Below are 15,995 nucleotides of genomic sequence, written 5' to 3' on the forward strand. Positions count from 1 at the left end.
TAGTAGAATGGATATTTTGTTGATTCTACTTGTGATACAGTCAAGTGGGGCTGCGATGCCAGGAGACGTCTTCTCCACTGACACGCCATGTTTTCCTACAGAAAGAAAGCATTTAGGTTATAGCTAATCCTTGCTTTTAATTAGCATTTATAGCTAACCGAAAATGGTTGACTGTGTTCCCTTGCTAGTACAAATACAAACCCTCAAGGATTACAGGGCTTAATGTCCTGCACAAAAGCAGCTCGATGGTTATAGTGGGCATCTTTCTTAGTCACTACTTCCACTACTGCTGCATTAATGGAACTGTGGGACAAAACTTCAGTTTGTTTACAGACACACAGTGACGTACGTGTGAAAGCTTGAGAGGCAGCAGTAACAAACCATGACCCAAGCATTGACATATCATCACCATATAGTTGTTTTGGAAACTTGTTAGCAAACAGACGACATTGAGCAACAGTAGCATGTGCTTGTGAAGTCTGTGCTGCTCTGCTTTCAGTTAGAAATATCTGACTAGCTGCATAATGCTAATGTCCAACAGTTATGATAGACAACTGTCTGCCATTTGGTTCAGAGTGGATGGTGTACAGTGGATATTTGGTAGCGTTGTAGTCAAGAACAAACTAACCGAGACCAGAGTGCTCCGAGACAAAGACAAGACCAAGGCAGGACGAGACCGAGACAAGACCAAGACCATAAATATCACTGAAAAATCATCACTTGTGTGCAGCAGGCATGTCACTCATGTCACTTAGACCTTAACACTGGTTGTAACCAGGGGGGGGAAATATCAAACTACAAATGAAGTGAAGTTATCAGTTGTTTAAGAGAGGGCTGTTTACCTTCTCATTACAGCAATGACTTGGGAAAAGAAGCCTATCAGTGGCGGTCTTGACCCGTCTTGATTTAAAATCCTGAGCCTGGGGCGCTGGTGGCGCAGTGGTTAGTGCGTGCCCCCCATGTATGGAAGCTATGATCTTCCAAGCGGGCGGCCCAGGTTCAAATCCAAACTGTGGCTCCTTTCCCGCATGTCATTCCCCACTCTCTGTCTCCCTGATTTCCATCTCTATCCACTGTCCTATCTCTCAAATAAAGGCACAAAAAGCCCCCAAAAAATAAATAAATAAATAAATAAAAATAAATCCTGAGTCTGCCCAGTCTGAGACCAGACCAAGTATAAATGCTATTGAATCCGAGAAGAGACACCAAGACCTTCAAAAAGTGGTCTCGAGATGGATTTTGAGTACTACAACATTAGTATTTAGAGCTTATCTTTACAAGTGAAGCAAGGAGAGTGATTGAGGTTAAATCTGCAGTTTGTACTGAAAATCAAAGTTAAGTGGAAAGTTGCTGTAAGCTGAGTGACAGTGCAACGTTCTGGTTACAGTTCTCTGTGAATTCATTCTTATAGGGGAACCCTATTCACAAATGTTGTTATACTTACAATGTTATGCTTGAGCATACAGACAAGTGCGACCAAAACCTGCCATGTATACAGTCTTTTTGGTTCTATACACTCACAGGCCTTTCCACCATCTGTATGCCTCCGCGGTGCTGACGTAAAGCTGCAGCTTTTGGTTGTGAAGATTCGTTGTGGCGGCTTGTGTGACAAGCCGAGTGCTGGTTTGGGCATATCCCTGCTCGAAAAGGTCAAAACAGACGTTCTCCACAGCATACGGAGACACGTGTCCTGTGTTTGTGTCCCCTTGTAGATCTGAATATGTGACGCTGAACTGTGAATGGCCCATATAGAGGGCAAAGAGAGGAGAAGAATGATGAGAGGAGGGTCTGTTAGGGTGAAGTAGATCATGTCATTACACACTCATAAATCTGTTGTGCACACTGACCCTGAAGTGATCGCTCTCCATTTTATTGTGTGTTATGAAACCAAATGTTTACCTTTGAAATACCATTATCTACTTTAAGTTGTGAAGAAATTAGTTTTAATAACAATGTTTGGAACATAAGCGTCCTTATTTGACACAAAATATGTTCAACTAAACCCTGATCTCACACAGGGATGGTCCGAATGATTATTAGCACTGACACGGAGCAGTACACACACCACCATCCGTCCATCTCCTCCCTGACAGTCTAATAAACCTAACATCTGAGTGACACATTACACACATTAGCACAGGCAGCTTATATCAGCCAGGGAACAGAGCTCAAGCCTGCATGCAGTCAGACGCTCACACTTTCCAGAGACCTTCATCATCAGAAGACGCAGCGCTCTGAATCATCAGCCCTGAGGAGGGAAGATTGAACCAGCCAGTATCTGCAACAACAGAGCCGCTGGAGACAGAGGGAGCAGATACCAAAGCATCAGTCACAGAGATAAAGAGACCCAGAGCACGGGATACATCACACTGTTTTTTTGAGATACTGATCAGAGAATCAAGCTGGCAGCAGACGACACAAAAAGCTCGCTGGAGGAAGGAGAGGCCAACTCAGAGCAGGCCGAAAGAGGGCCAGACTCACCAGGGCCGATGGTGCGAGTAGAACTGGAGTGGGACATCCCGATGTCGTTGACGCTGCCCATAGAGGTGCAGCCCGACCCAGCCCATCAACCGTTCCCCTTCTTAGACACAACACTGGCCGACCTGGGCATCCAAGAGTGAGTCAGCTCGAAGGATCTTAAAAAAGCAATTTCATGTACCGGTAAATGTGTTTACATGGTTGTCTGTTTCCCGTCACCAGGTCAGAGGTGAAGGAAAGAGTGGTGTGGGTCGACAACAAGAAGACCCAGGTCAAGAACAAGGCAGGGAAGCTGAAGGAAAAAGAGATCACCATCCTTGAGGTATGACTGTAGATGTTTGGAACAAAACTGCAAGAGCCTTGATCTTGTTTGTTTTGATCCACATGGAAGCACAGGGTAGGTGTCTGAGTAGTGCCATCTGTTTCCACGTGTAGGTGAGAGTGAAAGCCCAGAAGCCTGGAGACAAACAGCTGCAGGAGGTGCTGTACAGCACCGAGGCCCACACTGACCGCTCCTTCTGCCGCACAGGAATGAACATCCTGCCCTGGAAACACACTTCTACAGGTCTGAAGGCAGTTTAAATCGATCACTCAGATGTTCAAATCCAGCACCTTTACATGTATAAATGATTAGTTGTAATAACCGTTGTTGTTACTGTCAACTCTGCAGCTTTCTTGATTCAGATGTGAGGTTTTATCAGTGTAGCTGTTAGCACATATATTATTTGTATGACTCTGCAGGGACCTCAGATAGGAGAGTGTCAAACTGATGTAGATCACATCGGTGTGTCAGAGCCTCAGGCACCAAAATGAGATCATTGTAAGCATCACATCAATGTCCAGATAAAAAAAATTACCTCAACACTTTCAGGAATTTGGGAATAACAGATTGCCTTGTCAGAGACATTTTCTTTGTACCTGTATGACATGATGGGCTAGTGTACTGAATCAGCCGGTTGTGCAATGTAAAGATGATTACTAGGGTCAGTAGTACCTTCTCTGTTGTTTTGTGTGGACACATTCAAAGAGTTGTTTCCATAACTGCTATAATTGTGTGGTATTTGTCACCTCTACCACAAGCAGATGAATCTGTGGTTTCAGTGGCATGTGCATTTACTCGAGGTGTGTTTGGACCTTTTCCAGGAGAGGATGGACTGACACCAGTGCAGATGACTATGGCGTTGGAAGACCAGCAGCCAGACTCTACCAACGCTCAGGGGCAACGGGAGATCTGAAGAGCGACGAAAAGTCCCCATCATTATTCCACGGCAAAGCACATTTCTAACTCCTTTTTGAATCCACGAGGCGACTTTGCATTAGTTTACAGGATTGTAAGTGTTGCATGGTGAAACATGCCAGCACTTTAACATTGTGCTTAATTTTGTAGAAATTGTAAAAAGAAATCTCTTGCACTTGTAAATTAGTGTTGTATGTTACTACTAGTTTTAAGGAGAAATAATAATAATATGAGATGCACTGGTTTTGGTTAGTCACTTAAACCAGCTCTAACAGAGAGTATAGAGGGTGATGTAAGTGCTGGTTTTTGAGTGTTGCCTGTTCAGCCTGTCCAGTTAGTCAGAGAGAGCTCTGGGAGTTTGACTGCAGTATTTCTGCCAGAGTTCACTCAACACACAGCTGCAGTATCGGCCCTTTAGAGAACCCCTTTGAAGCAGCAGATAGAGCTCTGTAAGTCCACACTAGGAGAGATCGCATACTGATCAAACGTTTCAAGTCTACTGACTTATACAGAGTGATCAGAATGAAAATGACTTTCATCTGGAGATAAATTTATTGCTTCACACTCATACAATAAAGCCATACATCTGAACAAACAGTGGAAAAAGGGAGACAGTAACAATTCACATGAGCACACTAGAGGAATAACAGAAACTGAACACAATGCTGACAACAAAGGATGGTAAAACGTAACTCTTAAAATAATAAAACTTCAACATTTCATGCATGTTAGCAAATAAATTAAAAATTAACACTCAGAGGCTGAACGTCCAAATTTGATAATAACTATATTAGATTGGTTGAAGTGCTGTTTTTAGATCAATTTCAGGAAAGGTCTCCATAAACTGTCCCATTTTCCACCTACAGTATAAAATCTAACATTTCTTCCTGGCTTTAGAGAGTGGAAGGATGTGCGAGGGCTACGAGCCAGAGATGGTTGCACTTATTTTGGCCTGCTGGTCTCGAGGAAGTGAGGTCATAGCTGCTTGGAAGTCGGCAGAGTGGTGCTGAGCAAATTTTTTCATCAGCATGGCCAAAATGTTCTGGGAGTCTGTGGCAGAAAGGTGAAAAAAAACAACAACAGAAGATCAATAAAAAGCAATGAGTGTTATACAGAGACTGACTGAAGATGATCAGTGAGGGGAAAGAGATTGTATCTTTTTGATTCTCTACGTTTTTCACTCAAAATGCACAAACAAACGAGTTTGAGTATTCATATCACTTTAAAGCAACAATATGTCAAATCCATGTTAAAAAAAGTAGTTTCAAAGTCGTTCTAATACTATAACAACTTTCAACAGTGAGATTAGCACAGATCGCCCCGCTGTCTGCTTATAGCACTTTGTAAGTTTAGCAGTATAGAAGTATGTGCGGCTTTACGGCACGAGCCAGTTAGCTCGTCTCTGTTTGATACAATGGTTGAGGCCAAGAGGAAGTATTGTTATTGTTGATAACTGTATTGTTATCTGTGTTGTTGTCTCATGTTAAACAGATTTACTGGGTGCCGTAAGACATTTTACCTAAGTTATGTCTCAGGTTTGCAATAGATAAATAAAGCCATCTTAAGCCAAAACTCCGCCCCTCTGTTTGTCAACAAAAGCACATTGTCTGTGAGGGGGGGGGGGGGGGGGGGGGGGGTAGAACAGCACTGTGGGCTTTATGACAGTGCAGTTGCACTCAGATTTTTGGTGGGTGCCTAAACTCAATTCTCAATTCAACTCTGAATTCCTACATATTGTTGCTTTAAGTGGGTGATTGAAAATAAAAACGGGCTATTGATAATTCTGAATACTACCAAAGAAATCGTCACCTTCATCAACTTTCTTGTTGCCGAGGACATGAGGGGAAGAAGCCACTATGGGCTTCATAACCTTCACAACCTGAAAGTGAAAACACATTTAATATAACAATGTTTGACATCAGTGTCCAAGTCAATGGACCTAATGAACACAATAATGACCTCATACATTTAAGGGGCAAAAAATTCAGGATTTTTACAGAAGCTTATATTATTACTTACAAACTAATTATTGTTATTTAATCTAATGTTCAAGTTTGTATTCATTTCATCATCTCTTTGTTGGACTTAGGTCTATTTTCTAACTTTTGTCAAAAGTCTTTAGGATTGCATGATCTACAGAATGAAAATATGCTGTATGTCTGCATGATGTGTTGAGGCAATGCTGTATATATATAAATAATAAATTCTATAAAAAGTGACTGAAGGATTGGCCTAATCTGTATTCCAAATTTAAAGCACATGCTGGGAATCAAAACACTTTAAGAGCTGTTCCAGACTCAAAAACTAGAAACATCTTTTTGTCTGTGCTGATGTTTCAAAAAGAAAAATACAATCACTGACATACCGCTTTCAGGCATGTGAAGAAGCAATGGAGAGTTTTTAACTATGAATACAGCTGAAGTAATTCTACCACTTGGCACAATGTCCCTATGAACTATCCTGAATATCAGAATTCAAACTAAACTGCAAATACAGTTTTCTGAAAAGCAGGAGAACATTTTTCTGTGCCTGATACGGGGCAGAAAGCATTTCGTTTCTGTACTTGGTATTTTTGTCATGGTTAGAGTGGCTTGGAGCCCAATGGAGCCATTATCCTAACACACATTACTCCACACAGAAATTGTAGAACCAGGTGTTATTGCGGTTTGTACTGTACCAGGGCAGGACTGTGTGTGTAGAGCATAGCCAGACAGCTGAACACAGTCTTGTTTTCCTCCATGTCTTCTTTAAGGGGCAGATTATCCACCAGAGCAGGAATTACCTGTCATTGAACAAATCATGTGAGACGAGTTTGTAATGAATTTCCTGTATTTGAGAATGTGTTGACAGCAGTACAGAATGTTTACTGGCAAAAAAAAAAAGGCCACCTCAACTTAGTGGTGTAAGATGTAAGTATACCTGCTCAAGAGGGACGGCTTCCACGTTGCTCATGATCATCCTGCAGAGCGCACCACACAGGTTGTCAATCACCCTGAGGTCTGACTCTTTGGAGAGCATGTTAGAAAACACAGACAGCATCATGGGATAGTCTCTGGTGATTGCTTTACTAAGGAACAACCCTATGTGATGTATTCATTCACAACACACCCAGTACACACACTACCAGAAACACACAGTTCAGAAGGATACGATACAACGATGGATCCAGCGGCCTGAGCCAGACATCCCAGTCCAAATACGCTGTTGTTGCGAACTTCAGGGTCACTGTCCCTTACTCCGGCTACGAGCACAGGGAGCATACGAGTGGACAGTCTGCCTGCCACTCCCCGGCCCCCGGACACACTCACCAGGGCCTGCAGGACTTCGCCAATCGTACCCAAAGAGAAGGACCGGTCTGCCACTGTGCATGTAGGTTTCTTTTGAAAGGAACAGAAAATGAATCAGTGTTTATGCACAAAAAGAAATCTTTTAAAACATTACCCTGGCTTATTGTCAAAGGATTGTACCCTACACACGTTGGTCCTACACAAGTCCTTAGTTGTAGATTCTAGATGAGTGCTGTATTCCCAATGCACTTAAGTATGCAGACAGGAAGACGGAACAATTGATGATAAAAGAAGGTGCAATGCTTTTTATTATTTTACAAAGTGTCTATAAAGATTTTTTTCCAACTATTCAAATTAATTTTACATAGAAGCGTTTCAAAGTCGGAGTTTAAACTAGCTTAAACCTGTAGTTATAAAAGGTTTATATCCTTCTTGCTGCCATTATTCCTCCAAATCGTCCAGTTTGGAGCTGAAATGTGTCTGAATAATTCCACCTTTGTTGATATCTTGCTCTCAGTAGGCCAAGACTCACAGCTTTGCTCATGATGAGAGGAAGCAGGTCGTTCAGGAAAGGGGCAAAGCTGTCTGCAGGTACGGAAGAAGCCACAAGGGGAATTCCCTCCCCAGCAAACTCTTGGAGCATGGCATCATACTCTGCCTGAAAAAGGAAGAAGACTTGGTAAATGGACAGTTATGAGGATAAAAGATGCCTCTGGTGACACTGAAGAATATATCGCTTTAATTTGAGCAGCCAACCTGTTGGTCTTCATCTTCAGCTTCATCACCACCACCATCCTGACAAACAGTCTAAGCAGACAGAAAGAAAAAAAACGGGCCTCATTCATTAAAGGTCATTGTGAAGAAAATTCACCCATGTGTTCGCATAAGGTTGTTGCAACAACACTGAGGAGCATTACTAGCATTTCAGTGCAGATATGCTGTTAACCATAGCGGCACATTCCATAGGACCAAATTTACAGACATTTGATCTCCCATGTTACAGACAAAGTTAACTCCCTATCCCCATCAGTCTTCTCCTTCTTACCTTTTTCTTAAGGACATCACGGATGACATGGCTGATCTGTTTAAGGCGTGAAGGGTTTTTGAAAACCTCTTCTTTGCAAGTTTTGACGACATTGTTCAAGGTTTCCAACACGCCCATTACGACTTGGCGCTCGGGCTCTGTTCGCACAGCTTCCACAAAGCAAGGAAGCACCACATCCAGCAACTTCAGTAGGGCTTGGGGAGGGATATAAGATGAGAAAAAGAGAAGATTAAGTAAATGTAAACAAAGGAAACATAACTCTTCAACACAAACTTACTAAATTAGCTGCCCTCTACCTTACTCTATGGAATAATAAATGATCTGAGAGTATTTATTTAAAGCAGATGAGCCCCACTCTAGCAGAAAGCAGCACCTCAAAATAGTAAAGGAAAGTAGAGTTCCTTAGGACAGAGGCTTTACCCTGGTGGTTGGCCTCAGTGGGATTCTCCCTCCAAACTATGCACTGAGATCGGCAAAACTGGCCCATGGCTCCAAAGGCTGACCTGCGGACGTCCTCATGGGGAAACTAGAGTTAGAGAACATTAAGAGAGGATACAAAATGTATTAAGTTATAGCACTATACACAATGACTGTTGTTTTACAGAGTAAATAAACAACACCAATCCACAGGGTTAATGGTGTACTGAGAAGAAGTGTCAACCATTCTAGGTGATTTTGACCCAGAGTTTGTTGATGAAAACTTAAGAAGGATGATATGAGGATGATACATCAGATTAGGTCAAATCAAGATAACTGGACTTTCTTTTTTATTTACAAAAAAGTTGCTTTACTGAATACACTTTTAAAGTGACTTCAGGCGAATATAAAAGTTCAAGAGTTCAGAGTTCAAGACTGGCTTTATCAATCTCCATACTGACACAGACCTGTAGAGACAAAATGTATGCGCACACACAGACCCCAGAGTGCCCTTTACAGATCATTAGACAGAGAGGGACGACTGGAATGAGCAGCCAGACAGAATAACTCACATCTCTCAACTCGTAAACCTGCTGGAAGCTGGACTCCAGGAAGGGCTGGAAGGCAGCACTGCGAGGGAGAAACGCAGCAATAACAATTAAGAACATACAAACACACACTCAATAGATAAGTCAGAGAAAGAAGAAGAGTAACTATTGTGCCTATACATGAACATATGTATCAATGTGAGACAGAAAAATAAATTAAAAATTACCCATTTCTATTACCTATAATATTAAAATCTTGGACACAAACATATCTAATGACTGCAGGCTGTAATCCAGTGTGAATTTTTATGTTACCCAGTGCTGAAGGCAATCTCTCCCAGTGCCTCACAGGCATCTTCCTTCTCATCGATGTAGGCGTTTTCTACACTGAACCTAACAGGTGGAAAAGCAGAATCAGAGTATGAGCAGTCGTTTGCCAAGCAACGTTAGTCAATATATATTCATGATGTTTACATGTGATGTACCCTGCAACATCATGAACATCTGTCTCAGGTTCCTCCTCCAGAATTTGATCATCAGCTTTCTCTTCATGGTCATCATCGTCATCTTCATCCAGCAGGACAAATGTCTTGTCTTCCTCAAGGTGTGCCTCAATAGATGAGAGAGGATATCAAGAAGTAAATCACTATGTTTCCATGTATACTTTGGACAACGTGTATATTTGTGCTGTTTAGAAGCTTAATACCGTTATCCCTTCATTGGACTTGAGGGCGAGCAGCATAACTGTTGTAATGGCAGTGAGGTGAGGAGTCAGGCACTCTGGACTAACTGTGGATACAGCAGAGTACAGAGTGTACCTGATAGAGGGAAGTGCAGGGAGAGGTAAAGGAAAGGTTACATATAAAAGAAGTTAATTACGATATCATTTATTATCTTCTATTTTTTCACCAAATACTAACAACAATAAGTGAATACATGTTTGTAATGAAACATACATATTTATTGGGTGTTTATTGTTTGGTAGTTTTTGCCTTTAACTGACACACTCTTTTATGGACTGTTGTAGACACACACAACAACAATTGTACAAACTGAGTAACATACGTGCAACGCCTCAAGTCAGGATCATCAATGGTGTCAGTGAGGTTAAGGCCCAGCTGAACACACTCTGCAGCAAGAGGACTGAATACATCTTTACCGATGGTACGGGCTAGCACTGAGAGAGTATCTAAGGACAAAAACAAAAAATTATTGACATGCCTTCATCATTCCAGCTTTTTTTGTGAAATACAATATTTGCTTGTTGCTCTAACAGAGTCAAACAAAACTGACAAATGCAACCAGAGTCGATGTCATTTGCTAAAAATAAAGAAACATCACATTTTTTCCTTTGGGTTTACTTACCCAAGGACTGAGTCTGCAGCGACCTCATCTCCTCTGTTGTGGTTGTCAAGAAGCCCTTCAGGCTTTCAATAACTGGTGGAAAGTAGGGAACCAGAAGCTCCTTTGCAGCACTGGCTGTTAAGAAAATCATTCACGATACGCCCATTTATTATGACAAAGCAGAGACCCCATTTATTTAGCAAATTGTAGGGGACAACAACGCTTCTTTCTTAGGTTCAATAGCAAACTGATGCTCAAATGATCAGTTAAGTTGCTTTTGATTATTTTTAGAGGAAAACTGAACAATGCCGAAGTATGAAAAAAGACCTGAAACTTAATTTTAGGATTTTGAATAGAAAAAGCTTCTTACCAATGGCACCTATGGCAGACACAGCAAGCTCTTTTATTTTGAGGTTGTCCGTGTTGTTGAGGGCAGACAACATAGTTTCCATCAGGGTGGGCAGGTAAGGCTCAATATCAGATCCTGATTTGCAAAAAAAGAAAAGGGGACAAGTAGTATGCTGAATATGTTATGGATGACAAAATCCTGGGCTTAACAATGTATGATGCAACATTTTAAAGAGAGAATCAGAAGAAACCTTAAATAAGAAACATAGTATCATAAAAGATAGATTTTCTTTCTTGCAATGTATGCCGATTGTTTTGTGCAAGTTGTTTCCAGATAACATGTTTTGGACTTACCCAGGTTCTCCATAAAGTTCTCTAAGGCATAAAAAGCCTTGGTAACATGGCCGACATTGGCCTGGTTCAAGGATGACAGGTAGCCCAGCAGCAAAGGCATCAACTCTGCACAGTACTTGCTGACTTCAGGCTGGAAAGAAATTAGGGGGAAACAAAGTCAACAACTGAAGAACAGGGTCTTTTTTTTTAAACTTTTTTTTAATGAACTACTTAAGAAGTAATATGTATCAAATTGAGTGAATGACAAGAGATGTGATATTTGACTACATTTTTTCTTCACTCCCACATAAAGTATAAAATATTAATCACCTTTTTAAAAAAAAATCTAAACAACAGATCGAAGAGTCTGTCAGAGGTGCAGGTCGACTAACCTGTAAATGTTCAGAGAACTGTCCAAGGGCAAAAAGGCTGGCACTGCGTACCACCTGATTACTATCAGAAAGACTCTGGCAGACCGTCTGCAGCACTGATGACAGCATCCTTCAACAAAAGTGACAAATAGTCAATCAATCAATCAGTCATTATTTGTAAAGTGTCAACTCATAACAAGTGTTATCTCAAGACACTTTTTCATAAAGAAAGAAAGAAAGAAAGAGGCATGGATTTTTTTCACAAACTTGGTACGTATGTAGTCAGCACATCCTTCAGCCAGTACAGCAAGACACAGGAGACCGCCCTTCTTCTGGTAGGGATCATCACTGGCAAGGCAGGCATGAGTGAATGGCATCTATAACACAGGACACAAGGATTTGTATGGACAAGAGGAGGGTGACTGATTCAGGTTCGTTTAATGATTCAAATCTGCTTTTAGTGATTCCTTTAAATCACTGAGTTACATCATTCAACTACTTGTTGAAGAAAACGCCAAACACAACAGCCAAGAAAACAAAACTTAAAGAAAGTTCTCTCTAATTTACAGATGTGGGTTATTAACAAAGGCCTTACGATGACTTACCAGTTGTTGAAAAAGTTTTTCAGGAGGCATATGGAGGGCCATGGTGTCGATTATCTGGAAATAACCCAAAAACACCTCAGAGTTTAGAATTTATTGCAAATCTCATTCAAGTTGTTGCAAAGGCCAAGTTCTTAAACAAATTTAGAACATATACTGACTAAAATAACATTTGATACCTGAGCAGCACAGTGTTTGGGATTGTCATTGTCTGTGCCATCTCCACTCTCATCCTCCTCATCATCTGGATCCTGCTCACCAGGCGGGGGGGCCGCAACCAGCACAGGGAAAATGGCCTGCAGGATGGGATTCAGCAGCTTCTGCTTCATCACCGTCTACATAGAACAGAGAAAGACAGAGATCTTCATTGTTGTTGTTTTTAATAAAACAACATTCCTTAGCCTAGCTGATAGTTTGTGAAGGTAGACAGATACCCAAACGTATATTCTCTCTTCTTTTTTGCATTCAATCAATCATAAATAATACAAATTCACCAGATCTGAATATTGTGTTAAAATGAAATATACAACATTTAGGTTTTGAAATGTGGGCAGTTAATGCTATGTACATTTTTAAAGGATTTTTGGGGTGGCTTAGTAGAGTAGAAAACCAGGTAGACAGAGAGAGTGGGGAATGACATACAAGAAAGGAGCCACAGGTCGGACTTGAACCCGGGCCGTCCACTTCATGACAATAACCTCAGTACACAGCACACAACCTAACCACTAGGTCATCTGTGTCACATGAGCTGTTTTACTCCGCTATGATAAAAGAAGAAGATTTGGTGATGCTATGGCACATATACAGAAATATCCCAGAATTTTTTAATGACAAACTCGAGCGGTAGGAGGGGGAATTTAGTTAGTTCAGCGATCTTGGGTGGTAATTCTATACGGATCAAAAAAAGATTCAACAACGGTTGTCAAATATACTAAGCCAGCTCTTGGGAGACCTGCAGAATATATGTGTGGGAGACAATGTCATACATAATTCTAGTCTCATGAGGTAAACATTTCAGGTAGGAAAATACAGAATTCCGGATAAATCTGGAAAAATCCCATCCCTTAATATTACAGGGGGAGAGAAACTTATTTCACAGCAGCTGATGGGGGACATTACCTTGCTCTTCAGCTTGATCAGAAAGATGATGCAAGAGAGTGCTTTCACACGCAAGGAGTCGTTCAGAGCGACGTCACCACCAGCCTGAAACAAACATTTACATAAGAGTTCTGAAGTGTTATCTTATTTGAAGCCATATAAATAAAATCTTGAAGTTCAGAATAAATTTAATAATCAACATTGAAAATTAAAGACAAACATTTAGTTCCCACCTCCAAACAGAAGTGGACCATATCAGCAATATGAGGGACAATAATGGAGACCTCACTCTCCATGAGCTCATTAAACACTTCCATGGCCTCACTAGCTTTGTCCTGTAAACAAACATACAGATATCCATTAAAACCATTTATCTAAAAACATAAACATTCATTATTTTAACATAAATCAATTTACCTGATCTGCCTTGATTAGATGTTTCAAAGCAACAATCACACTTGGAATGATAGATCGCATCTGGCTCTGTAAGGCAGCAAAATCACATTAGTCTTTAAAAGGTGTCTTCAACATGTTCAAAATTGCAATTTAAGATACAGTTTATGTCTCTGAAGACAACACTACATATACACTTTATCTCTGATTTATCAATAGTTAATGCATCACTTAAACCAGTAGCACTGCCTCACCATCTCTTCTGTGCCAGTGTATGCAGTGATTGCTGTGAGGGAGAGGATGCAGTAGTACAAGGCTGTTGGGTTGTTGTGGTCCTGTAGTACAGTGCTGAACAGCTGGAGCAGCTGGCAGTAGTGAGGCTTGAAAGGCTCGGGGTTGGACTCAATCACTTTATTCAGCAGCAGAAGACCAATCTGTTAGAAGGGAAGTGTTCATTTTCAAATGTTTTTTTCACAATGTGAAACAATTGATATATTAATTAGTGGGTAACCACAATGGGTAAATAGGCTGTCATGCAAAAAGGCCATTGCACTACGAGTCAGTTTTTTTTGTCCGAAATTGACGCACATTAAAAAAAAAAAGAAACAGTGCGCCTATAGCCTAGTGGTTAAGTCTTGATCACCCCATGTACGGAGGATATAGTCCTTGTCGCAGCAGCTGTGGGTTCAAATCTGACCTCGGCCCTTTGCTGCATGTCATCCCCCACTCTCTCCTCCCAACATTTCCTGTTTCTCTTAAGCTGTCCGATCCTATAAAAGGCAAAAAGGCCAAAAAAAATAACTTGTGAAAATGTTACTTCAATTATGTTCATACACCGACTCCAAAACTTTCGTCTGTCAATATTATTTTCGGAACAGGTTCGATTGTCAGCGTTTTTTTGGATCCATTTCTGTGTGTGTGTATGCATGGGTGTCTGTACTGTCCCCACCACAAACATCAGCCACTGTTCAGGATCAATTGCTAATTGGTAGTCAGTGGACCAAACTGGACCACTGACATACTGGAAGCGATTGGGATAATTGTGCAGCTGTTCAACAACAGGTGAAACTCTCCTCGCTCTTGTTTTGTTTTCATGTGGACGAACCCCGTTTTTTTTTCAAGGAGTGAAAGTAAAACAAAATCAACTTCACAGATTCAAACATTATCTGTTATACTGCAAATTTTTGCAATTAATGGAAAAATAAATCCAGCGGACTCAGTATGCAATGTGTCTGTGCATGTTGTTTATTTTCGAATTAGGGATCCAAAAAACTAATCCGGAAAAAAAAAACGGACTCAGTGTGCAAAGGCCTTAAGTCTTAATACAAACATTTCTAGTTTTTTTTTAAATAAATCCCAGGATACCTGTCTATCATTAGGGTTGCTGCTTTTGGTGGATTGATTGAGCAGCTGAAGTAGAGCAGGCCAGCTGTCCGGTGTCTCATGCTTTACCATCACAGCACACAGCTGGGAGAGGGAGTGCTGCACTGTGTGCCTGCAAAATAAAAGATTCATGGGCATAAATGGACGTGTATGACTTTTCCAACTCATATGCACATGTATGGCCATCAAACTTCAGGTAACATTGAAAGTGTAATTTACATCAATAGAAGAAAACTGGATGATTTAGACAAGCTCATTATTGATGTAAAGTCAAACTAGCTTACTCTGTTTCCTGCATGAAGGCCTGCAACACCACCACCTTGAGGCTGTGTGGGGAAAAACAATCACAATTACCACCCTGTTTCCACCCAATGTTCATTCCAACAATGTAAAATGATCCAGCAGAAAGTGAATGGCGAACCTCTCTCTGTCGTTGGGGCTGATCTTCTTCCAGTGTTTCTTCACTCTTAACCTCAGCATCACTGCAGCCGACTGACGGTTCTAAGAGGTCAAATCAGTTAAAGGTAGTTTATAAAGATTTACACAGGGGGGGGGCAAGCGCTGACACAGACAATCTCTCTCTGTCAGATACAACACAATACCTGCGGGTTTTGTGAGCCGCTCATCACAGCACACAGAGCTGGTATAATCCCCGGGTTTTTAAAAGCCTGTTTCAGCTGGGCTGTGGCCTAAAGGGAGATAAAACAGACAGGTCACCACAAATACTTTACTGTGCTTCTCACATGAAACAGAATCCTTTAAGCACAAAGCATCACAAAGTAACATCACATTGTTATTTATATTAAAATCTATGAAGATATAAAGATTAAAATGTTTCTTAACTGACAGATGACAAGTTAGTCTGACCGTTCAAACCTGTTAACTGAAAGTTTTGTCCTCACAGGTAAATGAAAAGTTAACAAAGTGTTTCGTTACCTGCTGAATGACTGCATTGTCGGGCTGAGTCAGCTGTGACAGAATGTGTTCAAGTTCTTCTGTCATCTCCGGTTCAACTCTTAACGTTAATATTGTAACTAAACCAGATTAATTAGTTTTTCCTCCGTGCAGCGGTAATATCCAACGACGTCCCGACACTACACCTGTCAATAAG

General features: G+C 41.0%; 2 protein-coding genes across 3 annotated transcripts; one reads left to right on the forward strand and one right to left on the reverse strand.

The window, feature by feature from the left end:
- Window positions 1–2,173: 2,173 nt before the first annotated feature.
- si:ch211-196f5.2 (uncharacterized protein LOC556372 homolog) lies at window positions 2,174–3,945 on the forward strand. 2 transcript variants are annotated; one of them, XM_061064202.1, is made up of 4 exons: window positions 2,174–2,617; window positions 2,701–2,800; window positions 2,914–3,043; window positions 3,622–3,945. In XM_061064202.1, exons 1-4 carry the CDS (start codon window positions 2,490–2,492, stop codon window positions 3,711–3,713), a joined length of 450 nt encoding a protein of 149 aa, XP_060920185.1. In that variant the 5' UTR covers window positions 2,174–2,489; the 3' UTR covers window positions 3,714–3,945. The 2 variants fall into 2 exon arrangements, with proteins under 2 accessions (XP_060920185.1, XP_060920186.1); XM_061064203.1 differs by having other exon boundaries at window positions 3,625–3,945.
- A 299-nt stretch (window positions 3,946–4,244) lies between these two features.
- ipo4 (importin 4) lies at window positions 4,245–15,995 on the reverse strand. Its single transcript, XM_061064201.1, has 30 exons — window positions 15,821–15,995; window positions 15,487–15,573; window positions 15,306–15,385; window positions 15,169–15,210; window positions 14,867–14,996; window positions 13,756–13,935; window positions 13,526–13,591; window positions 13,342–13,443; window positions 13,130–13,213; window positions 12,190–12,345; window positions 12,014–12,067; window positions 11,676–11,785; window positions 11,430–11,538; window positions 11,059–11,188; window positions 10,727–10,840; window positions 10,378–10,491; window positions 10,078–10,201; window positions 9,719–9,830; window positions 9,498–9,622; window positions 9,328–9,405; window positions 9,037–9,094; window positions 8,468–8,573; window positions 8,048–8,241; window positions 7,759–7,809; window positions 7,535–7,660; window positions 6,866–7,092; window positions 6,635–6,767; window positions 6,393–6,497; window positions 5,525–5,594; window positions 4,245–4,765 (listed from the first exon to the last, which is right to left on the reverse strand). Exons 1-30 carry the CDS (start codon window positions 15,884–15,886, stop codon window positions 4,635–4,637), a joined length of 3,264 nt encoding a protein of 1,087 aa, XP_060920184.1. The 5' UTR covers window positions 15,887–15,995; the 3' UTR covers window positions 4,245–4,634.

The sequence above is a fragment of the Labrus mixtus genome, chromosome 19 (assembly GCF_963584025.1).
Source record: "Labrus mixtus chromosome 19, fLabMix1.1, whole genome shotgun sequence".
Classification (NCBI taxonomy): domain Eukaryota; kingdom Metazoa; phylum Chordata; class Actinopteri; order Labriformes; family Labridae; genus Labrus; species Labrus mixtus.

What these genes read in the sequence shown, in the direction of transcription:
- ipo4 (XM_061064201.1), bottom strand. Translation starts at nt 15,886, where the DNA reads ATGACAGAAGAACTTGAACACATTCTGTCACAGCTGACTCAGCCCGAC. An exon ending in GAGATTGCCTTCAGCACTGG is followed by an intron (nt 9,095 to 9,327) that starts GTAACATAAAAA and finishes TCTCCCTCGCAG; the next exon opens with TGCTGCCTTCCAGCCCTTCC. An exon ending in CAACAAGAAAGTTGATGAAG is followed by an intron (nt 4,766 to 5,524) that starts GTGACGATTTCT and finishes TTTCTGCCACAG; the next exon opens with ACTCCCAGAACATTTTGGCC.
- si:ch211-196f5.2 (XM_061064202.1), top strand. Translation starts at nt 2,490, where the DNA reads ATGGTGCGAGTAGAACTGGAGTGGGACATCCCGATGTCGTTGACGCTG. An exon ending in GCCGACCTGGGCATCCAAGA is followed by an intron (nt 2,618 to 2,700) that starts GTGAGTCAGCTC and finishes TCCCGTCACCAG; the next exon opens with GTCAGAGGTGAAGGAAAGAG. An exon ending in CTGGAAACACACTTCTACAG is followed by an intron (nt 3,044 to 3,621) that starts GTCTGAAGGCAG and finishes GACCTTTTCCAG; the next exon opens with GAGAGGATGGACTGACACCA.